The 27,218-nt window shown below is 33.4% G+C and overlaps 1 protein-coding gene across 3 annotated transcripts in view; it reads right to left on the reverse strand.

Moving 5' to 3' along the window:
• Positions 1-27,218, reverse strand: part of LOC113497243 (CUGBP Elav-like family member 4) — a 519,343-nt gene that overhangs the window by 447,709 nt on the left and 44,416 nt on the right. For 2 of the 3 annotated variants that reach the window (XM_026876712.1, XM_026876711.1), the window contains exon 1: positions 13,679-14,315. In XM_026876712.1, the coding sequence (XP_026732513.1) occupies positions 13,679-13,732 (54 nt within the window). In that variant the 5' untranslated portion in view covers positions 13,733-14,315. Of the gene's footprint in view, positions 1-13,678; positions 14,316-22,398; positions 22,482-27,218 lie in introns of those variants that run through there. The other variant, XM_026876709.1, reaches the window with a different exon arrangement.

Below are 27,218 nucleotides of genomic sequence, written 5' to 3' on the forward strand. Positions count from 1 at the left end.
TAACACATGTGAGTTAACCTTCCTTGAGACAATCTCAAGCTTTTACTTTGTATACGTTGTAAGAAAGAATAAAAAAATAGCACTCAACCAATTAAAACTGAGGAAATTGCCGAGAAAATATTAAAAAAAAATCCAATTTCCAGTGGTTGTTTTTGAGCAAGTATAGATCTAAACAAAACATTGGGGGCAACCCGTTGGATGTATCAATCAATTACAAAGGCCGACGCCTCTAGCGATATACGCTGCAGATAGGCGGGTCGCACCCACACAGACGGTGTAAATTAATGGAGCCAGCGAACAATTATATTCTGCATCAAGCTTCATCTAAGTTACTTTGGCTTTGGGATGTATAGGGTATAGGGTGTATAGAGTAACATTTAGATACACCGAGACGAACGAAAGATAAAAGAAAGGCCAAGAAAAATATAGGATTGGATGGAACTGGATTGATTGATGATTCAATGACAAGTTATCTGCTGTTTGAATTGCTTGTATCATACACTAAAAATTTTCATTAAGTAATCAAAAACTATTGCCTATAATTGTGACATTCAAATCAGAAAGTTCGTTATTCGTACGAATTAAAAAGTTCCAGCACATAATGGTTGTACATCAAACTACTCACAACTATCGCTAGCACCCATACCTTACGCCATTATAAGATCTATTGCTTACAACCCTAATCAATATCCCGGCGTTATTTGCCAACATGACGTTTTTATTAAATAAACGCCGACGCAAACTGTACTCGAAGACGATTGGCTGTTAACACATACAAGATTGTGATGTATTGACAGGTACAGTACAAATACAAATAACTTGGGATTGGTACGATTCGTCTTCTTTTGTTGAGGCTATAATAGCTTCTACATGTGTAAAGTTATTGCAATCGTCTTTCATGTATTCTTGGCTTGGTGAATGGATGTTCAAAACTGAAATGTTTTTGGTAGATTTTGTATTTAAAAGTTGATGATTTTTAAAGATAAAAATGAAAAAATTTGATTGTTTCAATCATCTACGGGCTAAGGCTCTGAAGAACATTGTTTATTTATTAAAAGTAAACCAGAGATAATATTCAATGCTTTAACAAAAACAAAGTTTTTCCTACTTAAAATCTTATTGTGTTCTTGTTAAACCAGTTTCCTCCATTCATACTCATGATAAAACATCATTCCATCCCAAATGAATCCACAACATCAGACGAATACCAAAACAAAACACAGTCAAATCATCTCAACGACATCATCGGAATAAAACGCCAATCATTCCAGTAAAACACTACGACATATCTCGTCTAGCGGCCAGACGTATTATATATCCAAATAATGCCATACCAAGCCACTATATATTATGTATAGTGGTATTAATAAAGCCGGTATTGCCGAGACATGCCGATGCAAAGAATGGGGGCGCATACCGTAGTCACGCCATAATACTCCACTGTCATATTAATAATTTCCTTCAATGCTATAGAATTATTGTCGTAACGCAATTATTCGGGCTGATATATTAGATTTGTGTGTATCGAGTGATGTCTTGTAAGCTTCGTTTTGAGATATTGCTTACTGAATTGTATGTGATGAGGACTTTTTGTTGGTTTGGAAGCGAATGTTCGTGTTTTTTGGACGAGGCAACAAGTTGAGTATCGTATTTACTTTTATGGTCGCTATATTTTTTATCAATTATTATGAACTTTACTAATCATAATCAATCATGGTGATGTTTTTTTTTGTAGTTACAGCAATTTCTTTTATATCTTACCAATGAGTTAAATTGACTACAAAACTAGCCAAGTGGTGCAGTCACTATACCAAATAAAAATGTGCGCGACGTGTCGCAAGTTCGATCCCCGCGAAGACCAAGAGTTTGCGTGATCAACGTTGCGCACAGTGGGTTTGCCGTGATGACTACAATCCAAGTGGTTGAAGTCACCACGCCACATTTCATTGCGCACTTCACATAAATGTTTATGGAACTCCCCATGACACGAGGATTATTTTTTTAGCTAGGTATTCGTTTAGAAAATGGCTTTCTCCTTCTTCCAACTCTAGCAATCTTCTTTATTGGGTTATACATTTGTTTTTTTCTAACGTGCCTTTAAGCATTTACTTTTGTTAGAAGCTCTGTTGCATAAATACAGAGCTTATTTCTGAGCTGAGATTTCTAACCAAGTAACAAGGTTTTCATATAAAATATAGTACCTGTCAAATAATTGGCTTAAAGTATTATAAACCTTGTCCCCGTTCATCATAATAAATTTGGCTTAGTTTCAGCTCCAAATTTCTCCGCTATTGAGAAAGCATTTTATTCTGAGAGGCGGTTCTGCCTACGAAATTGCAATTAAAGTCAAAGGGGCTAGTCTTAGAGAGGCAATGTACCGTGATCTGGGGCATGTAAACGTATTATCAAGGTGTGTGTCTTAAGCGAAAGCGGGTTCTAGTAATATCGATACATACAGATGCAGTATTTGTTAAATATATCAGTTTGTCCATATTTTTTTCGTCTTGCCTTTGCAAAGCGAAACTCGACTATTTTTAAAACGACTTCAAAAAAGAGGAATCTTGATTCTTTAGTTCTGATAGATCTGATTCTCTAGATCACAATGTCTGTTACCTCAGATCCTTACTTTCTGAACCAGTTTTGGTTTATTCTTTTTTAGCTGTTATTTGGTCCAATAAAATTTAATCAAATTTAGCTTTGAATTATGAAGTCGCTTGTTTTATTTTTAGTAATATTACATGTCGTTTCTTTTCTGTTCCTTACAATTGTAAGAAGGTTTGACTGTTACGTCTATGTTTTACTCTCTATGTTTTCAAATATAAAAAATATTTTATTATTTTCACAAAATAATAGTCTATGAAAACCAAAAAGAAAAATTCTACAGAAATACAATTTCACAAAATCACTGTTTCTTGTTCAAACAACAATTATATAAACAGTTTTGTATCGCATGCAGTTATCAATGCAATAAACGGCAATTGACTTAATCGCGCCATAGCACAGTAACAGTAAAATATAATTATGGCTAACCTCTACACTTTCAGTTAATTAAAGGGTAACAATTTTATGAAACTTTTAACTTTTTATTGCCATTAAAAGTGAGCACCGGTAAAATTAACACACATTTGTGTTGATAAACAATTAAAATTCATTTTTTTATTTGACTAGGACTATTTTAAAGTGGGGTTTTTTCTGTTTTAAGACATTGCTCCTGACCCTGCTAGCTCCCTATATAGATATGACAAAAGATGTATGTAGATAATATTTGAAAGACGTTTTAAATTAAATCTAAAAAAAGGAAACCACTTAAAATAATAAATTTTCTAAAACGCTTGGTCGCCTTTGACAAATTCCTTGAACCAAAAAATATATTAGAGCCTTCCTAAGGTTATAACAATATCAAAATACCTGTACATTAGTGGTATTCAAGCTTCGAATCTTTCCTAGTAGTCAACTAAGTGAGGAATAACTGAGGACAGATTAACGGAGTGTTTCAGAAGACAAAGCCTAATATTCTCCATTTTTAATTTTTGGTTATGGAACTTGATAAACAATACCGTAAAACTACAAATTTGCATAAATATATTTTACTGTTGAATGTTTTAAAAGCATTTGATTGATCAAATTACTCCAAAATTATACATACTAACTTCAATTTTCGATCGCGCCACTGCCTTTTTCTGACGTTGGCAAAAAACCCCGCTTTCCCCGAGAAGGTTTATATGGGGATAAATAGGAATGAGTGCACTGAGGAACATTGTACCAGTTCGTCTCGCACAACCCCTCGCTACCCTACAACGACGCCTACATAGATTGGCCACTGGGGGAATTTAGTTTCTTCATGCCACCTAACTTTGCGGCTACTAATGGATAGTGGGCCTGTTTACGTTAAATTCTCATTTTTGGAGAGAAAAAGGGTGTTTTTGTTAACGTTGTGAGGTTTTCTGAACTAGTTTTGCTGGTGTAGTTCGGGCATGAAAGCTTTTCGAAAATAGACTTTATTGCTTTAACTTAAAGATGTCTCTGAAGTTAAAGTTTTTATTAAATGTGTATATTTCTATGAAACATTTGCAGTCAAAAAAAGTTACTGTCCACTTGACATACTTGATGCCCTCTCGGTCCAGTGTGTCGTGAAGTCACAAGACAAAAAAAAACAATTTATAACGTCTTAAGCTTACATTGCATTTCCAAGGCTCTTGTATATTGTTATGTGTATTTGCATATTACAAGTACAACAATACAGCAAATGAAAAAAAATCCAAACTAAAAAGTATAAGACAGTTGAAAGCAAAAAAACAAAACACAAATAAAGCAATAATTAACCTACCCCGCCACTTAAGTTCACTTACAGAAAAAAAGTTGAAAAGTTGCATCGTAATCGTCTGCAACGACTTTATATCTACCGGAGTTTTTCAATTGAAGTTAATTAAAAGAAAACAAACGTACGTGGTCTAGCCAGGAGATAGGGAATGTGGATATGTGCAATTTAATTGGCGGGCGAAAGCGATTCCACGAACTTTTTTTATGGCTTTTGCTTGCCAATTAAGCTGAGAACCTGTGTTCGGGGGTAGATGTGGTCTATAAATATAGATAGGTAAGGTACATATAGAATAAAAAATGATTCATGGATGGAAGGAATAATGAACCTTTGGTATCGCCATTAGGTTTGTTCCACTTTTGTACAATTAAACCCTGGTTGTAAATGTACATTGAGCACTTTTATTCTATCAGTAGTCATTTACAGTAAGAAAGTAAAAATACATTAAGATATGTGATAGTTATTTGTTTTTAAAATAGGGAAATTGTGGGGTCTTTGTACAAATATGTTACAATTTAAAAATAGTGGCTGCCGTTCCAATTCTCGAAACATATTAACACGCTCACTTCTGTCGCTTATAACTTAAGCTCTATTTATCTGATCTTCACGTGTTTTTCCAACTACATTATTTAGTTTCACTAACACTGGTACCGGATTAAAATGTTTGTTTGTTCTAAGTTATAAGAAAGAATATTTATATCCGCGCATCCGGAAATCAGCGTGTTTATGTTAGACGGATTTATGATAATTGCTTAAATAGAGTTTTGTAAACAAACGATTGCTTTTTTAAACTTGCTTATTAGTGTCAATGACCTTGGAAATTTAAAGAATTGTTACGATTAGTCGAGACACTGTTGAAATTTGTTGACTGCCGAATGAGATTTGAAAATCTCTTATATCTTACGCACATTCATGACATATATAAAACGAGCACTTTGTTTTATTTTTGTCACTTTAACTTCGACTCCTACAATACTTAGCATCATAATATAGTTGACTTCATAATAACAATAATGGGACATGCTTTCCACGTACCTTCATCATAGCAACAACTGTAAACAGGATCAACAAAGAAAGACAACAAAAACCAGCCAACACTAAAGCTCAGTGTGTACCAGGGAAACGATTGACTCTCTTAGAAACCAAAACATTTTCTTTTAGAAGTACTAATAAGGAGAACTATAAAAAAATGTGTATACATCTCTCCACAGCAAGCAAAAGACAAAATAAGAGGCATGCTTTAGCAGAGAAAAGACACCATCAACTGAGTACAGTGGTTCAGTTGAAAAGAACCACGGGTAATATTTAAAAATTATAATGAGTCCTAAGATACCAGGAACTGATAATGTCAATAACATTAAGGCCCAATTTTTTAATCGTCAGATAACTTTTATCTAAGGAATAAATATGGCCGTTTGACATATTTCCTATAAAAAAGCTGTCAAAACGTCAAACATATTCGTCGAATAAAAGTTATCTTGTGATTGAAAAGTCGACCCTAAGTGAAACAACTAACTAAAACCAAAATGCAAAATATTGAACGCAACTTCCCAAAGCCCGTAACAATTCGCAGCAAGCATTCTTGCACCTAACACCCAACATACATAAACTTATTTTTAGAGTTAACACTAACAACAGTGCACGTTCGATTCTGCCGACGGATTATTTACGACTTACTCTATGGGCCGTGATTAAAATAGAAGTAGTGGCCATCGGCAGCCGGCTTTGCGAGAATTATGGACGAGCTGGTATTACAGACTTGGATGATGCAACATGCGTTGTTGCTCTTAGCTGGATGCAACATGAATAATGGTGATGACGTCATGGTGCATCAGTGATAAATGGTCTAAAACTATTTGATGGGGCTACCATCACTTCTTGAAGTAATTTTGCTGCAGTTGTTCAAGCGAGATGCCGCTCTAAGACTTGTTGTGTGCTGCCTTGCTTTCAAAGCTGCATGACATTCAACTGATAATAATTGGGCCCCTAAATTTCTAAAGTTGGAATTCAAAATTGTAACTGAGCAGGCACAATAATCATTGCTAATTCCGTCTGCATGAAACAGAACGAAGAGGTAAGAATTTCGGACGATCTTATGCCACGGATTTTGGTACGAGCGGTAAGGGTTCGGGCTGGATGCGGAGGGCGGAGGACCGGGCATTGTGCCGCTACTTGGGGGAGCCCTATGTTCAACAGAGGACCTCGATAAGACGAATTAATTGATGTCGAATTTTTTTTTTGGTTAAATCATCTACAAACGAACAAATGATTTCTGTGAAGTGTATGATAAAATTATGGCCAAAAACTCTTCTATAGATAATAAATTCCTGTCTATCTTTCAATGTTATTTGATATGAGGCACTTTGTGATATTGTTACGTCTGGAATGCTTTGACGTCAACACTTTCAAATTGGCCATGAATGTAGTTCTCATCATATTAGGCCGTTACAGACCGGACTTGAACATGAGCCAATAAACAAGCTTGAGAAAATATTGCCATAATTACCACGTTTGGCGAACAGACTAATTTGTGCTTGCAATTCGTATTATAAGAGAACTTCAATTTTTCGCTTTAATTCAGAATTTCCGTCTAAAAAACAATGGGCTTGAAAATTTTGGTCTCGATTTGAAAATTGTGAAAGGACTTGAAAAAATTTGAATTCCAGTAGGAAAATTAACAATTTAAATATCTAAAAATGCACTAGATTTTAAAAGGGTGCCTTTTCATCGCGAAGTTTTCTTTGTATTGAATCTAAAACCTTAGTAACAAAACCTTCATAGCAGGCGTTTATCAAGCGATCCAACGGTAATAAAAACATTGTTTTATCTGCTTATCATCTCCCTTGTAATAAAAGTCTGAAGGAAATGGCGTCTAATGGTATTCTTAGGTCGTTGCCTGCTACACACTAAACCATTTCTGAGTATTTATAAATGGTTTACGAGCCTGCGGACTATCAGTGTTTTGGACATTAATTTCTATTTAGCTAATATCTATTTCTATATATTTTTAATATCTATTTTTTATAATGTATAAAATAATATTATATGTAAAATTAAATTATTGCAAAACTTGGGAAATAATTGTTACAAGTTCAAATATTGTAAATTGAACTTTATAATGTAGAAATATTAATATTACCCTAATTTTACGGTCAATCAGCATCTAATTTAAAATTCCACCCTATTTATACTTTCAGATTGAATTTTGAATTAGTTGTGTGTCCCATACATGTTTCATCCAATTACCAGGTTGATTGCGAAGGACCTTTAATAATAAACTCATTTTAATTTTGAGCCACCATTATACATCGATAATCAGATTTGTGTGAAGATATGAGATCCGCTGATAATTGGACAAACATGTTTGTTTTTAATTAAAATTGTATTATGTTGGTGAAATAGTTCTGGTGTGTTATCCTTTTATTTTAACTATGGTTTTGAATTGAATTAGATAAATATTACATCATCCTATTTTTGGAATCAAAAGATATAATAAGATATATTTTGAGACAGTTTAAGACATTTTTCTTAAAAAATTTTCACGTATATTTATCGCGCACGTGTTGTTTGAGCAAATTTAACTCACATTTTTACAGTCGTGACATTAATAATAATTTAATTTCTTTTAAAATAAAGCTCAGATCAAAGAAAAATCAGTAACAAAAAAACTTAAAATAAAATTCAATTTTAATTATTAAAACCACACGACCTACATATAAACTGCCTTTCTAAACAGACACTGATATCAACAACTATCAAACTCGCAAACATCCTTTCAAACAGAATCTCGTACACTAACCACACGCACAAAAGCATTCTATATAAAACTATACAGAACAGAATCAAAACTATAAATCTAAGAAAAGATTAATAATAACATGCCACGTGGCTTCACTTGAATATGTTTACTGTACTGCTACTAGAGGCCCTTCACAATGGCCTGCGGTACGCTGCGATACGCCGTGTGATGCATCGGTGCGCGCCGGTGCGAGCAGAGCGATGCTAATTAAAGAATAACGAACGTTCAACTCAATGTGTAAATGTTGCGTCAGTGTTTTTGGGTTAATTTTCTGTACTTGTTAAATCGGAATCTGTTGTAACTTTTGATGGGCTATGTTTTAAAGGTTGGTAGTAAATTATGGCAGACAAGACACTGTTTGGTGTGAGAAATAGGAGTGGGAAAGGGAGAAAAAACCGTTTATATTGTTTTAGGATATTTTTTTTATATTTATTGTGCTTTTGCTGGTTTTTGGTTTTTAAAAAAAAGGGATAATTTTGATTATGTCTCCCAAAAAATAGCTATCATATAGCTCGTTTTTGGAGAAAAGTATAATTTATAATAATGTTAATGATGTAAACAAACACGATTTGATCTCATTCTAAATTTAAAACCAACAACAGATAATTTAATCCCAGCCATCACCGCGAACATTACCAAAACATATACAGTAACAAATCGCAGCGTCAAAAACGCGAATGTGTAAACATCTTAACATTGATAAGTATAGTTTATATTTAGTAATGCGGCTGCCTGCCGAAAGAGTACAAGCACGAAACTAGCACATAAACATAAGTGCTTTTACTTTGAGATGTATTGCATTATATCTAGGTCTCGATATCCTGTACTCATATATTTTTAAACCTATAGGTAAGACACGGTAAGTGAAACCATGACATGTAAAGTTCGCAAAGACTTTCAGTTGCTTGTGTCGTTTAACATAGATAAAAATGTCATAGTGGCCTTGTTGTGCAATGAACGGATTTGTATGCATGAGGTTACGGGTTCATACTTGTGACAGTTTTTTGTTGTTACTTGTACTTTCTTGTTATTCTAAAATAGTCAAAACATTTTGAGTAGTGGTGAATTTAAGTGAACATGAGAAAGATTTTTTTAGTAACATCGGCATGATGATTAATTATTAAATGACTTTACCACGTAAATTCATGATTAAAGGTCCGGTTGGGTCAGAAACTAGTCGGGCAATCTTTATAAATATTCGTAAGTAAACCGTTGTATCATATTAAGATTGTTCTCAGACAAAAAAAAATGCCTGACAACAATTTCCTACTAAACCAGTTTAGTGGTTTGACATTGACTGAATCGCACATTTTAGTCAATTCCTCTAGTATTTAAACTCGCAAGTCTACTACTAAGCAAGTGTCTTCCTCTTAGCGCAAAATTAATCAACTCTACATTTCTTCAAATTCACAAAAACGTAAAAACCACATACATTTTCATAACTTTCAAAATATATTTAAAAGCGACACGAATTTAACAGAAATAACACATCTTCGTAGCCGCGACAATTAGTATTGCTATGAGATCACAACAGTCCGTTTGACAGGTGACTGGCGACGTGCCTCCCCCATTCATTATACAGTCTCCTTTTGCTGTCATAGTGACAGTTATCAAGAAACTCATTGGCTGATAGCTCAATAGGTAAGTGTTTAATTTTCTTTGATATTTGTCTTTGATTATTTATTCTCTTTTTATAAATCGCTTTTTTTATAATTGCGTTTTTTTTTCTTTTTAGTTATCTGGTTGCATGTGTCCGTTAACATTGCTGATAATTTTCAATAGTTATGCAAATAGTACTTCTAAATTAAAATGTGGCTTAAATCCATATTTCTATTATATTTGAACTACTACGTTCATCTTGGAAATACATTTTCACAGCAACCCTAATAACTATTTTAGAGCTTCTCTCACGACGACTAAGCTTCATTAACCTAACCGACACTATAAGTTTTCCCTCTCATAGCATTGTAAAATAAGGAGAAAAAAGCTATATAGAAACTTTACAACCACAAACGAAACTCCACAACCACATCATGAATAGCAGCAGAGAGACTCAAAAATTGCCAGACTCGTTACTTTTAAGCATTTCAAGCAAAAAAATAAACACCTTTATAAACTTAGCGACTGTCGGTCTATGAACAAAGATGCATCCATAATATCATAATAAGATTCTACTCAGTATATAACCAAAAAGAAAAGAGTTTATCATATTATTGTTCGATTTTTATATGTTTTTCAGTATCTTTTAAAACAAAACAAAATAAGATTCACAATAATATTTACTACACCAAACCCTTTCTTTGAATAAATATCCTCATTAAGCTGGCAGACAGTAACAAGTTACGGTATAGTGTTAACGTGTCCCTACAGAGCCTTTCACAATGGCATAATTAGTGACAATTAGTCTACTGTGAGTTAGTGATCGGTTTCAATAACAATTAGAGGCTCGCCTGCGGAGCCGATGAAACAATGACTCATGGTTCAACTAAACAATAGAAGGTTGTTACTTAGATATTGTATGGATAATGTTTTAGGCTGTGGTTGTTGTATAGATCCGAGCTTATAAATCGATACCTTTACATTATAAAGATGCAGAGTTTGATTGTTTGTTTGAAAGTGTTAAGGAACTAGTGAAATTAAATGAACAATATTTGTTATGGTGGATAGATCATTTATCACAGTAGGTTTTAGGGTTTATAAAATTTTGCTATGATTAATAGCAGCTAAGCCGCAATTAAATATGCCGTTGCAATTGAAAAAGAAATGGCTTTCATTCTCAAAATTTATTTGTTACCTAGATTTGTTTTTTTTACAGCCCTTTTTGTACGGAACCCTGTATCGCAAGTCCAACTCGTACTTGACATTTGAATAAAGAGAGTAAAGATATTATAATGTAAAACAACTTTCGGAATTGTTAGTTCAGTTGATACTTCCATTACGTATAAACAAATTTATATCTACAGCTATTTGAATATCATACAGTTCTGCGTAACATCTAGGTACTTAGTTATAAAAGTTCTACAAGGTGAGGACTGTGAGCGATAACTCTACTAAGTGTATTGGCAGCATTTGAATTTCAAACGCACGTGTAATGCTAATGTGGGAGTTCAAGGTTCAATTAGGTACCCTCCTATATTATACGGGACTGTAGTCTTGGTACTTGTGAACGGTAAGGGAGAAATTAAAGAGGTTTTGTGCGGGAAAACTCAGAAGAATCAGTTAATAGAATATATATTATCTGTAAGCAATTTTATATAGATAACCAAGTAGTAAAAATTCAATGTGTGTGGTTTCACGAATTCAATCTCCTCTTAAGACAAGAGTTTGTTTGCTCCACGAAGGCCTGTTCTGACTCTGTGTGTCCTGTGCATCTGATTTTAATTAGTAAATAGGTTATTGCAGAAGACTTCGAACGAAAAAACCGACGAGTCTGTTTTGCGCATAAAACATTAAAAAAATTAATTTTATGAGGGTAAGATAAAATTTATATTTTGTACTGTACTAAGTTAAAGGTTTAGTTTTATTGTTATGTGTTGATAATTAAGTACATAAGGTTTTCCGTCAGAATTTTCAGGAACAAATCTGCCTTACGTAAGTAATCTTATTCCGGTAAAAATTTGAAGGTCGGAAGTAGTTTCATTGGATTTTAAAGTCGGAAATTTCTTGGAAGCAATAAAGATAGGTATTTGGAAATGTGCCCGATAATAGCGGTAACCACGCCCCCTATTACGTGGGGGCTTACTGTAGGACCGAGAAGGTATGCATCAGCCCTTAAGGGAATTCAGGCATGATGGATTACTGCCTTCTCTAATTCTACTGGAGCAGAATGAATTAAATATGTTTTTCCTGTAACTGATACATACTGAGACAAGTATAAATATGTATGAACAAGAAATACACAGAGGGTTTGGAAATAGAATAGGAAATCCTATGGAGCGGCGATGAGAAATTGAAACTTACATTTCTGAACGTTTTCCAACTAAAAAGATGCTTAGCATTGATAATTTCTTAAGTAATAAATAGGAACTGCAATTTCATTTTCTGGAAATCAGTGATAAACAAACTTGTTTATCTATACTAATATATAAAGCTGAAGAGTTTGTTTGTTTGATTGTTTGCTTGTTTGTTTGAACGCGCTAATCTCAGAAACTACTGGTCCGAACTGAAAAATTCAATATTGAGGAAGGGTTTAGGCTATAAAACATCACGCTGCGACTAATAGGAGCGAAGTTACAATGGAAAATGTGAAAAAAACAGGGCCGGTATACATCATAACTTATATTATTCTACCCACGGGTACGAAGTCGCGGGCAACAGCTAGTCACATATAAACAGTTCTTGAGATATCGAAAATATTATAAACAGACGGACAGGCATAGCCGATAGCTCTAACCTAAATGTATGTAACACAACGTTCTGTGAATCTAGGCTATTATAACGTTTCCAAAATAACCATCGTTACTGGTTATTTCTGAATGAGACTATATCATATTAGTTAAACGGTTTGAGTAATTTGAATCGTAGTTACTATCAATAAAACTAGTAAATATTTGAAAAGTACAAACTCGTTAAGATGTATGTGAATGTAGGTAAATGCAGCAAAATTAGTTTCAACAACTTCAAAGTTATAAATTAAAAAAATGGTTTTGCGAATTTTTCAAACTTCTTTCAAAAATAACTATAGATATTTAAAACCCGCGATGGATAAATTCGAATAAATTCGATTGGCACAAAATGGCATAGTGAGAAAGCAAAAAAAAAACATTACAGGTAAAACAATAAAAGCTAAGTACGAAAACAGCATCCAACATCTGGGCAGGCAGCTGTAACTCTTTCGAGTCAGTTACAGAACTAGAAAAAAGTTGCTATAAAAGTTTATGAGCAAAATGTAATAAAAGAACAATATAAGTCTACATTTATCCGAATGTTGTTGATACATGCCATTTTGTTTCAGCTTTAATGCGGCCTCGATAAAACTAATGCCGAACGCGCATATCTCATATCAAAAATAGTTATTATTATTTTAAACAGCATGTTTTGACTAGATACAATATTATTTATATAATTATTTTAATAAAATTGTTGGGAATGTATTTCGTGTAAAGAATTCGCGAATCAATGAATGAGTTTTTAGCGTGCGGATGACGTGAAAATATTTCGTCAATGATATCATTGGATGGAAAATAGTATTTGTACCAGAATTAGGAAAGACACTGGTCGTTTATGTTCAGGATAAATGTGATGTTGTTGTTTATATCACAATAATAATAAATAAAAAATCATTTTCTCTTTTCTTGTGATTTAGATTTGGGCAAGACATGCAATTCACAAAATTTAAATCGATTGCAAGTATCAAATTAATTTTATGGCTGTTTTTTTTTGTAATTTATATTAAGTATTAATATATTATTGTATTAAATCCTTCCTCTAGGTTTTATTTTATTCTTGAGCAGATTATTTCTAATTTGTAAACTGGCTCCGAAACAGCAAATTACAAAAAAAAAAACGTTTTAAAAATTCGATACGATAAATTTTCCATTTTAAAAACCTTCAGGACTCACCAGCTCATCGTAGTAATTCGCAATATGCGAATATATCAGGGAGTCGTAATCCATTGTCTCCTTGCCACTTGCACTAACACTTTTAAGGCGTAGAAAACTCGCAATGGATCAGCACAGCACAAGTTATCACTGATTTTTTTATTAAGATATTTCCAATGATGGCAATAGATGGAATAGCGTTTGTTCCGTGCGTTCCGTCGATATAAGACGCATTGGCCGACTACACTGACGTACAAACGCCTGTAAAGCTAAATTAAGACCAAATTTTAAACACAAATCTTTGATGTTGAAGCGTATGTATAGAGTTGATGATACCGCGCGGTGATTTCATGTCATTGTTTAGACAACTTTGAATCTTGCCAATAAATTTTGTTTCGATTTGAACGTAGTTTGAATTTTTTTTTCTTTTACCTATCACTAGCCTAGCTCTAACCGCGTGATTTCAAAAAGTAGAGATTAGTTTTTAGCGTCTTTTAATTTTGTTATTAACAAAACTTTTAAACTTTAATTTTTCTCACCGTTAACATAATAGCAAAAACCGCACTACTCACAGCTCTAAAGACTAACTCAACACACTAAAATCATAACTATCACACTTGTAACAGCTCTTCTCGATCCCACTCGAAGAGGAAGCGAGTTATAGCGTGTGCCCGACTCATGAGTTACTCCAAACATGTTGGTCTGTTTTATAATTTCTACGGAAATTTTTATTCCGATTCACATTGTTAAGAGCTAAAGCAACCGCTAAACCCTCTCAGTAGCTTTATTTTTTTATTTACGGCTCGGAAATGTAACTTTATTATTTTCAGGAAATAAGTGGAATCAGGAATCATCTCGGTTTCTTTTGAATTGGTTTGCTTAGATTGTTATCGGTTTTGATGTAAGTAAGCTGGAGAATGGTTTGTTTGAGTTTTTGGTCGGTGGGAAGTGTTGAAGATTATTGATTGATCAGATCAATTTTATTTTCAAGACAAATAATGTCAATGCTGTTTGAAAAATATTTGAATTTTTCTAACATGGAAATATTTTTCAACAAAAAATATTGTTAAACAATGCAGTTTATAATATTATATAAAAAAGAAATGGATTTCTATTTTTGATCTTATTAAATTGTAAAACGTTGTGATGAAGCACACAAAAAAAAAGAAAAAACACGTACAAAATAAGCTCAAATACAAAATAAGCAAAAAGAAGCTCAAAAAGTAAAGATCAATAAAATTATTTTTGATTTTCATAAATTATAATAAAACGACTCATGACTGTCTTTATATGTATAAAACATATAACAAACATTATGAAACGAAATCGATTATATTAGTCATACAAACAAATAAAAATATAATATGAACAACGAAACCTTAATGAAACTCCACTTGTATCCTCTCTCCTATGTATTCGCTGTTTGGTACTTTTTCTCCCTATCTATAATTACCTGTCTCGAGTTATTGCATGTTTCTGTACCATCGCTTACAAAGAAAAAATATACAGTTACCGCGTGCTGTAAAAAACGTTGCGTTAGCTTATTTGAATAGATAATATCTAGACAAAACACTATTTATTAGCATAAACTACTGTTTTTCTTTGTGTTTTTAATTACGCTGAGAGCTCAAAAAAAAATACAAATTTCTTAGTTTATTCTAATCAAAAGTCAATAAATATTTATTTCGGGAAAAAGGATCCAATATGATACTCAATAATCTAAAAGAATATTTTTTGAATATAATTTCAAAAAATAAAATAATCTGACACCCGGCGTTTTTTTTATAATTTTTCTACTATGCAAAAGATAAAATAAAAAAGATTTTTATTCGAGTTTCCTGAGCCAGCAACTAGGAAAATAATGACATTCGAAATACTGCACCATGTATCCCAGATGTGAGGACAAATGTATTATAACGATCGCAGAGTAAATTTAATACAGAAATACAAGTGGTTGCAAAGAATTAATTTCAAGAACAAAAAAGGTTTTGCTAGTGGTATGGGTAAATAAACAATACCTAAGGTTTATTAAAGTTTTTCTTTTTCTTATCTGACATGTAAAACAAAATTTCGGAAGATAAAAAAATAATTTGAAATAGAAATGACTTCAAATTATATTGGCTGGAGAACTAACAAAAATATTATAACTTTCGTGAAAAACGGTTTACTCAGACGTATTTATTGGGATTGCCCGACTACTTCAGGACTCAATTCAGAGTGATTCCTGAAAATCATAAGATGACGAGGTCGCGAGTTCCGGAGTGCGGTATTTGGAGCATTCCTGATGCGCATGAGAAAAAAGATCTTAAACAAATATTCGAAAACTACCTCAAAATCCCTGTTCGTTCGAACTGATACTTCTTTTATACGTATTCCACATACCATCTATGCAACAAGCAAGACATTCGCAATATAAAACGGGCCGCTAAGCCGACGCTACATACCGCATCGTGGCAATTTATTGCGTCGTGATCGCTGTATGCGGTCTGGCAACGCACGCTCCCGGCCACGCGCCGGCTACGATGTGCGATTTTATAATACAGATTAAGATTAATGGGATATAGAAAATAGAAATAGATAAATAGTTAGGTAATAATTCTTAATTATGAAAAAAAACAAACTTTTAAAATTATAAAATAACATTCGGCATCCATTAAAACGCATACAATAATAAAATTTGTTGCGTTGTTTAAAAAAACCATTTCACAATTTCTTTAATTTTTAAATTCTTACAAAAACAACCCTTTTTTTCTTTACACAAAAAAACAGCTGACGTAACAAAATCTAAAAAAGAACTCCAATCAGACACGATATGGCGACGCAACCATGAAACTAACGTGTGACATCCGCCCTGAGTGTGAGGACACTCACATGCAGCTATTAAGGAAATGTATAAGCGATTTATTGTTACTTAATCATTTAATCTCTGTAATATTTATTTGCATCAGTTTAGTAAATGAGTTACGGAGTGCGTAATATTGTTTTAATGGGTTGATATTTGATTTATTTCGATTCTTAACAATCCAGAGAAAAAATAAAGCAGATTGAGTACAAGGAACAAGATAAAAACAAATGATTGCGCCTACTTGAGACCACGACACACAACTGTTCCAAAGAGTGTTTATACATTTTATTTCAGCCAGTTACAGTTCAAACTTTAAAAATAACCACCTTATACTCATTATTAAAAACTCTATATTCTATAAATCAGAATCTTACTAACGAACCAATCTAATAACCAACTAATCTAAATATACCGCGTCTATTTATTCCTAACTCGATGTCCGCACGCATGACCTGTTGCAGTTACAACTGGATCCATTCCAGTGTTTAAGTGAAATATAGTCAAATAAAAGCATTCCAGTTATCATTTACATTTTTCAATTCACAGTCATTCCGTGCCAAGTGTGCGTAGAAACTGAATTGGGATCTTGTTGCGGTTTTTAAACAGGGATGTTACATGGTTCTATGTTCGTATCGTGAGTTATTAGGCTTTTTCAATAGTTTTATTGTTAGCTATGTATACAGTAGACGTAGTAGAAGTCAGAAAAATATAATAGTGAAATGAAATAATGTGCCTCAATATCTTTATGATAATAACGTAAGAAAATATTATTGAGTTAAAGTTTAGATGATTACAAAATGTCTTTCTGATGGAGAAAAACTGCTGAAGAACCAATATAAATTACTTTCTTTTTTACTTGATCAATGAGATCTATTTTCCTGCCTAGTATGTATTCAGCGCCATACAGGAAGACAAAATAAGACCACACTGAAGCTACAGTCGGACAGTTCGTACTTTTATTAAAAAAAGAAAACTGTACGAATTCGTCATTTATTTCAAACCTCCTAACCCTTCCAACACCAACACTTAAACATGAGAAATTTGTTGCCTTTTTATTTGGCGGTTTACGAGTAAAATGAGCTCAAATATTAAAGCTGTGTAAGTGAAAATTTTATTGTAAGGCTGTGTCGTTATTCCTCGGTATTTGGCGATGGCAGTTTGTTTTTTTATGTCCGTAATATATGGTTGTGTGTCGTGTTTCCTTGTACCGAGTCCTGGTGTTACTTTGACTTGAATTTCAGTGACGAACGATGTGGCCTGAATATAAAAGTGTTTCAGAAATAGTGGCTGTTATTTTTCTTTGATCGTTTGTAAATCATTATGATGAATGTCGCGTTATGTGATTTAGTTGGTTGGGAGGAACGAATATTGTCTTATGGTTATGAATTCGTATATTTGATGTATAGAAAGAATTTACTTACATATTACGAACTATTACGAAAACAATTATGAAATATATAAAACGAATAAAAGCAATGTTTGTGCGTCATAATTATTTTGCATTTAAATTAAATTGTGTTACACTTAAAAAGCCATCACATTACTCTCGTAAATATCCATAAAACAAAAGCATTAGGCATCTCATCCACGTATGCATGTGTATGTATGATTTAGCATACGTCACGTACGCAAATAGCATATGTATGCGTTACTGTTCTCTAGTCAATCCCTCAGAGATGTTTCCAAGCAGACTCAAATTTACCTATGAAAATATTACACGGCGTTTTCTATATGTGTTTGCGGGGTTTTCCTTACGTGAATGTTTTTGTGGGATAAAAGTTGGTTTTCGAATGGAAGGAAAATACAGTTTCTATCCATCGAATTTATTTAACCCCCTCCCCCCCCGTTTATTTACATACTTGGATGTTTGAATTGAGAAAATGCGATGTTAATGTATTATGTATTGTCATGGTGTGGCAATACAGATGTGTGACATTTATTAACGTATACACTTGGAATGATAGTCAGTATTGTAAGTTAATTGTGGTGTAAAAATGAATTACGGTAAAAAGGTATTACTAAAATTAAATTCGAGGTAGAGATGATATTTTTACTTCTTAAAAAAAATGTTTGTTTTAAATTAATAGATAAGATTTTTTCATGTCATAAATGAGTTAGAATTTAAAATGTATATTCAGTACTTTGTGGTTTTCAGCGCTTAAAAAATATTATATTAAAATGAGTTTATTATAACAGTAAGAACTCTACAAAATCACAATAAATTACATCTCTAAAATCAACGAAGCATCAAACTTGGCACTTATTCATTCAAACATTAAACTAAAGCATATTTGTAATTCTAGCCAAACTATAATCCTTTTTATTTTACAAACACCGCATTATACAAGACAGTTACGTAAATTCTTTAGGATTAACACCTCGAGTCGATATTTATAGTACAGAACCCCCGAATAGCTATAATGAGAACGACTAACAATAAATTGGTACTATTTTAAGACGAAACCGAAGATAGTGTAAATAAACGATGTTGATGTCTCGTTTGGCCTAGTCGTAACGACCTAAGGTACGTATTTGTTTTTGTTGTTGATCCTGTATGTTTATCTTAACGCTGGTATTCCTTAAAAGGGTGGGCAGAGGTGTAGAGTGATTATGATTGTTCAACAGTGAATATTTATTTTCCATTGTTAAATTCAGTTTTGAATTGGACGGCATGAGAAAATAGGTTAAGTTTGTTAATATGATATTGGTTTTACAAGGATTTGATGAATGACTGTACAGTTTATAGGTATATAATTAGTTCCGAATACAATATAAACATAATCGATTGTCATTTGTTAAAAAGATAGGTAAAATGGTATCTAACGAATATCATAAGCGTTGGTATTTTGTTGACATTGACATTCGAACTACTTAGTTCTAATTTTTATGGTTGAACTTCAAATAATTTGTAAGAAATATTTTTATAGTAACGCGTATTTAGTGGTATTGCCTGACTATACATAGTTTAGGGACCGCGTCGACTCATGATTAAGGACTCTGTTTGGGTACGAAACTAGTCGGGCAATCTCTATTGATACTCCTTAGTATATCATCCGTTTCATCATTTAATAAATTGTTAGAAAGCTCAAGTGTATAATGTGTTAATGCCTACATAAAATTAAAATCTTATATTAACGTTCCAAAAACGCGTGACGTTATTACGGGCATACGAAAATCGTTAAAAAGTGTTCAACCAGAATATTTCTCCATGTGTCATTGTCTGCGGTAAGAATTTATCTCTGCGATTTATTTCACCTACTTTTGTGTATAGGGGATATTTTTTTTCGCGACAACGGATGTACGGAATACGGTTGCCTGTAGAATGTTATGCATAATTTAACTTGCACATGTTTTTGAAGTGTTTTATGTGCGTGTGTAGTGGTTAGATTTTTTGTTTTCTTTAAAAGATCCACTAAAATTTCATATATAATATTTTATTTGTGGATATAACAAAAATGTCATTGACATTAACCGGATCAGTCATTATTTTTCTTAGTCTGAAAAATAATGAAACTTTTGTTCCAGATCATCCATTCTTATTCTACATTTTTCATATAAAATTAAATAACTGGGTTTAAAAAAAAATATTTTAAAAAAATCACGTATTAAATCAACGCTCTACGCTTATCTAAGCATGTACCGAAAAAAAAATCATTTATCAAACCCCTAAGAAAAAAACACAAATATATCAAACTTTAACTCCAACCAAAGTCTAGTATCTTACGTACAGGAAGATATATAATAAGCCGGAATGGTGTTAAATACCGCATAATTACAGCACATGTAAAAGGTGTGCCAAAAATGTCCCGCAATAAGCACGCCCGCCGCCCGCCGCCGCCTCGCATTCAGTTAGCGCCTCTCTTAACACTGTGTAGTGCATGCAATTATATCGTCTGACTACTTACAGTTTTCAGCCTAGATTTTCTTGGTTTTGACTTGGTAAAGTTTAAAGAGTGTTGCATTTTTTATGGACGGCTGTTGTAATGTTAGGTATATATTTTGTCACTGGCTTTATAAATAATGCGAGAAAGAAAAAATAAATTAGGAAAATGATATTTCTACAAATTGATCAATTTTTAACTTTTTCTTACAAGGACGCTATATATTAAAAGAAATAATAAAATCTGAAGTGTCAATTATTTTTATTTAGTTTAAAACGAGTTGAAAGTAAAAATACCATTTTTAGAAAACCATATCTGAGTACTTCCCCCATATACGTGTAAACAAAAGCAAAAGCTAATCATTAATCCGTTGCATTTTATCAGGGGAGGCCAAGTCCCCAACGCATACATATCCAATCTTTCCACCAAAAAAATAATCATACTTCCCTTCGAGAATATTCGCGGGCGACGTCAAGTGTCACAACATACTTATAGTACGCGGCATAATGCGAAAACGGCCGCACGCGCCCGATGTGTTAACCTCATCATTTATGAATGCTGTTATGGGCTCAAAATTTCTTACGCTTGAATTATTTAATCTGCTTTTCCATTACGGTTTCGCTAAAATGACACAATTTATATTCAGAGCGGACGTTCAGAACTCTGGAGTATGACTTTATGGAAAGATTAGGAATGAGATCAAAAATTAAAGCACGGTGCGTTGGCGTGTCGTGTGTCGAAGCGGTGCCGCGTTGGCGGGGAGTCGGATGAATGGGGTGACGTAGGCTAATCATAAAATATATTATCACATAAACCTATATAATATTATACAGTGGGTTTGAATGTACTCCGATTGTATTTCCAATACCGTATCTTTTCTGAGAAAATAATTGTGTTTTGATATCATGGCCAATACCTAAATTTATTCAGCTTATGATAATTTTGTATGAGACATCCAATATTTATTTCCGAAAAATAATAGTTTTAGTTTAGCTACAATGCGCGCACTCAGTATAAAGATAAGTTTTTGTAATTTATTGTATATATATATATCGCCGTATTATGGACCAAGAAAAATAATGAACGAATTAGTACTCTTTTTAATCTTCAATATTCTTCACCACTAGGCAATCAATGATTAAACCTATTTCGGTCTTCCGGAGACCTGTCAAGATCGTGCATGCATGATGTTTTTACGTCAAGGGTTCGATATTAACATGCTTTCCGCGTCAGGGATCGGGGAGGGCACATGTATACCAAACTTTTTCGAAATGTTCCATTATGTATGTGCACATGTATTTTTGGATCTTATTTTTTGTTTTGAAAACATGCCATGATTTGGAAACTGAGTACAAAGACAGTTGGGTTAATCATAATGTTTTACTACGACCACACAAAAAGGTTTTATATCTACAACCACCAAAACCCTAATTAAACAGTAATTTCATTCCCTAAAATAAAATGAAGTAATTCGGAAAAAGTCTGAATACTAAGCAGTAGTTAATTGCCCGTCTCGGTTTTAAATTTAACACAGCACAATTGCTTCACTCGAATTTGAATATTATACCTTTGTTATTTTCGCATAATGGAACACTAGGTTAGGTATAAAACATTTTTATAGCCCTGAAAGGAGCCGTTTAAATGTCTGTCCTAACAATGTATTTTTTATTAGAACTTTTGTGAGCCAGATACGCACGTATTTGAGAGGTTAAATCAGGCGCCTTTAGAAATATTAGAACGTTCTGGAAACTTAATGCTGGAAGGTCAATATTAAGTAACAAAAATACATTTTCCTTTGAACAAATCTCTGAATTCGCTTTGAATGTAATAGAAATAAAAACTAGAAAGCTTATCACCTCCTTTAGCATCTTTATCTATCTATCTCGTTTTGGAATGTAGACAACGCATTATACGGTGTTTAGTTGCATCTCTCTTGCACAAATACTTTGTGGAACGGTGATAGGCCTTCAGTAATGCTCATTAAGTTTTGCTAGCTAAGTAATAATAATGCTTACCCCTGGTAGTGTCCGTTTCTCATGTAGCGCCGTTTGAGCGCTCGAAGCGCTCTCTGGATTGAAATATGTCAGAAATGCACACCCTGAAACAAATGACGACACATTAGTGACCAAGTCGATGCAAAATTCAGTTTTGAAAGTACCTTAAAAGACGCTGATAAAAGTCACGGTATGATACTCATGCCGTCTTTATCACGGTCAAGCGGAGTGACAAAGATAGCATAACATAATAAGGTAACTTAATAAAATTATTCTTCATAATAGGCTTAACAATAGATACAAACAACGGAGATAAATTATACAAATTAGGTTAACATCTATATTAATAAAATGAGCAATCAAATTATACTGTCGACTTCAGAAGTAGGTATACGGAATCACAATATTAACATTAACAAGGTACTTAAGGGCCTGTAATTAAGTCCACGTCATCACGGAGCAAGCTATAACTCAGTATTGCGACAGTTAATTATAATTGCCTGTTCGTTCGATTGTTTACATTGTATACAATTAGGTAAGGGTTATGTTATTATATCCAGTAATAATAATGTAATTTGATTTAGTGTAGACTACACCAGGGGTCAGTAATGTCAGAAATGAATGATTTAATTTTTTGGCGTCGAGCTACTGATCTTGGACGTTTTTAGTAGAATAAAAGGTAACTATCGACGTGACATACAAACAAGCTTTAGAATTACATACAATGCTTCACTTTTACTGTAGGTTACAAGAATACAAAATGCCATATTAGCCCTCAAATTAAATAATCACATAAAGAAGAAAACTTCCTATCCAGTTACTTCACCCATTTACTACACCAAGACTTGACAAACAAACCAACATTTTAAATTTAAACAAACTCACACCCTTCAATAATCGTAAACAGAGTAACATTCCCAGCTTAATCCGAGTATCAACATCAAAAAATCACAATAAAAAAATTAAAATTCCGTTGCAGTTTGTCGCTTCGAAAATGTCCGCTGATATGTGTTTGGATTACATCGAACGTAGGTTTATTTGTCGGCGGCGATGTCGATCGAATAGGAATGAAGCGATCACATTATTGCCGGCCCGTTAGTTGTAAGCACCTGCCGGGTACGTCTTCTAAAGTATTGATGGATATATTGTGATATATGTGGCTTTATTACAATTATTTTAAGAAGAAATTAGAAGCTTGTCATTGCTAGTAACAAATGAAATGTTAGTATTGAAAATAACACGGCTCAAACTGCACTCATGTATATTATAAGCATAAAGCAACACCTAACATAAGACCACCCAAAGGCAGTAAAGGATGATGGCGAAAAAGATGACTTTTATCGTGCGGTGCAAGAAAAAAATACTTGATTAGTGCCAACCTTATTGCTTCGACATTAAGCTGAAAGTTATAATTGTCACTACCACATTAATCGCGGCAATTCATCAAGCAAACTTTATATAAAATCAGGAACTATGGTTTTTACAGTTATATCTTAAAAAGAGCGATAACTTAAATCGCTAAGCAATCAAACAAAAACAAATTTTAAAATGAGCGTTTATTTGTATCGCTAAGCAATCAGCAGTCCAATTCACATAAAAAACACAAAATATCAACAAAAAAAGCTAAAAAGTAATTCAAATAACAAAGGCTGCTCTGATAACACGAGCATCACTTAATAATTTGAGAGCCCGACGGACGCCGGGACACAAGATCGCAGTGTCATGCAACATGTCCCAACCATTTGTCTGTGTCACATTTTAAAAGGCCATCCTTGCAGACTCAACATGCATTTATATACTAATAGCATTTTATATTACGCTGTACATGTTAGGTTAGCTTAAAATTTAGGAAGTCTTGGCAATTGATTGCTAATTTAGGAGCATTTAGCCCGACTGAACTAGTCACTAGGAGCAATGACGATGACAGACATCACTTAACTGTCTCAAGAAACTTATAGTTTCCTTTAATATATTTCAATCCCAGTAAGATTGCATTAATAGAAATACATATTTTACGCGTCAAAAATGACCTAGACGGCCGAGTGGTGGACGCCACGGCTTCGATCCCCACGTAGGATATGCATATTTTGTGTGATCCACGAATGTTTGAGTCTAAGTGTCTATGCGCATGTGACTTGAATGTTTGTGAAAACCCACCTTAACAAAATTAATTAATTAAAAAAAAAAGCCAAGTCTTATCGTTTTACTATCACACTAAAGAGCAATATGTTTTTAGTCTCCTTCTTTGTCTCTCTTTATTTAAATGCTTTGTTTTTCCAAGGTGTGTTAAAAGAAGCAACCTCATCTCAATATTGTACCTTCAGTATTTAGCCACGTTTTATTTTCTAAAGATTTTATACAATTTAGCTCGTTTTCATAACATTTACATTGAATACAGTCTATGAACTGTAGACATAACAGCTGAAGGCGACCGGCACTGAGTTCTGGACGCTATTGAGAGGTCGTTAGTTCAAACCTAACCAGTTGTACCGCAAAATTAAATCGAAAACTCAAGTAAAAACAAAAGTCTATGTTAATTTATTAGCTACTAGCTTACTTTTTCTTTTTGGTAACACGTCTTTTTTTCGTTAAAATGATAACTCCCTGATCACTAGGTAATTAAATCCTTGTGTCGCAGGAGTTTCATTATCATTTAAGTCACAAGCGTAAGACACCCAGACTCAGAACTTGCTTTTATGACACAAATACTTGTGCTACGCGGAGATTGAATCCATGACCCGTCGCGCACAGAGGGTTTCGCATTTGGTTATGCGTGCAGTTATTTGCAATGCTTATATTAAATGTAAAATAATTTTGTATATAAGTCGTGTTCACACAAAATGAGCAAAAACATATTAATACAAAATTAACGCAATAAACACCAGACCTTTTAATCCAATAAATCTCTTAAAATTAACGAGCACAGACCTAAAATTAACATGTAATAAGGAACCCCGAACGGCCATTACACAAACAATCTCGACTTCATGGCTTCTTTACTAAATCCCACCCAACCCCTGAAATTAACAAATAAACACAATTCAACCCTCACAATTAATACCCAAGATAATTACGTCCCAAAACGGGACATTTCTTTAAAACATAAACGAAAACCTTTACAGTACGTACCGGCAAGCTTTAAAAATTATGACTTGGCAACATCGAATGGCCCGGAAATGTATAGGCGCAGGAAATGAACCCGTTAGCACAATCCAAGATGGCTGCGCGGAAGCTGGGCAGCCGATTTATTCGTGTTGCTGGACCATCGCAGATGAAACGCTCTCTATTATGACGTATGGTAATGCGTCGCAGCTTTTAAAGGGTTAAGTCTGATTTATAATATCTAGTGATACAGATTTGCGAGCGGTCTTGTTATGGTAATGTTGGTACGGGGTTGAGTTTCAGGGTTTTTATTTGACTGTGCTTAGACGGGTTTGCGACGTAAATGACAACAAAGGTATATCTTCTAGTCTAGTATATAAAATTCCCGTGTCACGATGTTAGTTACCGTACTCCTTCGAAACGGTTCGACCGTTGTATACATATTGGGTAGGTCTGAGAATAGAACAACATCTATTTTTCATACCCCTAAGTATTGAGAGTTGCTCACACAAAAAAATGTATTTGATTTTTTGGACGTTTTTTTTTTGTTTCTATGTTTCTTTATAATGTGCCATTAAAAATACATACAACTAGAAATAAAATAACAGGCAAAACAACGTTTGCTGGGTCAGCTAGTAAGATTATAAAAGCCATGAATCTCAAAAAAAAAAAACGTTCAACGAAAAAACTTTTCAAAACTTATCGTTACATTTACAAAAGTATTTTTGTATTTGGTTTAGGCTTACAATATTTTTGTAATCCATTCGTATTGTATTTCGACTTAATATCCATTTTGTTCGGTGAAATTTGATACGGTTTGCAAGTCTCGGAACTGGCGTTGAAATGTGACGGACATATAGACAGGCGATTGATATAATGGTAGGAATCGAATGTGCGATAATTTTGATGGGCATGTACACAGTAGACAGGTATTTCCAGGTAATTTCAATCAATAAGAATAAATACAGGCTATATAAAAACAGCACATCATAGTTCAAGAAATTTTATTAAGTTATGATTTCTTTGATACCTTTGAGTGATGTTTTAGAGAAATATCATATAGTTTTTAAAATAGCCAGAGTTCGAAAATTACAATGACCATTACAAGTTTGATTTTAATTAAATTCGGATTTGGACAACGTACTTTGCAATGAGCATTGGCATTACTAGTTTTGAAAAATAATAATACCGTAAAGGATTCAATGGAAATTGAGACGTTTGAATATAATTTCATCAGCTGAGCGGCGGAGAATAAGCGAGTCTGTTGTTTGATCAAGCACAAAGCCATGTCGCATCATAATTGTTGTGTCTTTTAATATTTTACTTGCACGTGCCCAAAATATTATAAGAGCATCCGTGTCTACGGTATTAATATACCCACCATGTTATAAGTTTTCATATTCCAATCATTTTTATTTATTAATAACAACACAATATTAAGAAACGTCTACTGAAATTCATTCATTAATTTTTTTTCATTCAATTATTTTTCTACTCGTTTAAGACAACCGACGTTGAGTCATCTCGTTTTTTCTCAGCAACCTTCTTTTATTTTGAGATATATGGCTTTTGCAGTTCCAAATAACAACGATCAACACAAACCTGCACATGGACGATAACACGATTTTGTATAAACCGATTGTAGCGTATCAAATAGGCGAAATAGCACACGATTAGCACACCACGCTAATTTACGTTGGCCGGTCGAATTTGCATCGACGCCGACCGCTACGAGCCAC

The sequence above is a fragment of the Trichoplusia ni genome, chromosome 9 (genome assembly GCF_003590095.1).
Source record: "Trichoplusia ni isolate ovarian cell line Hi5 chromosome 9, tn1, whole genome shotgun sequence".
Classification (NCBI taxonomy): domain Eukaryota; kingdom Metazoa; phylum Arthropoda; class Insecta; order Lepidoptera; family Noctuidae; genus Trichoplusia; species Trichoplusia ni.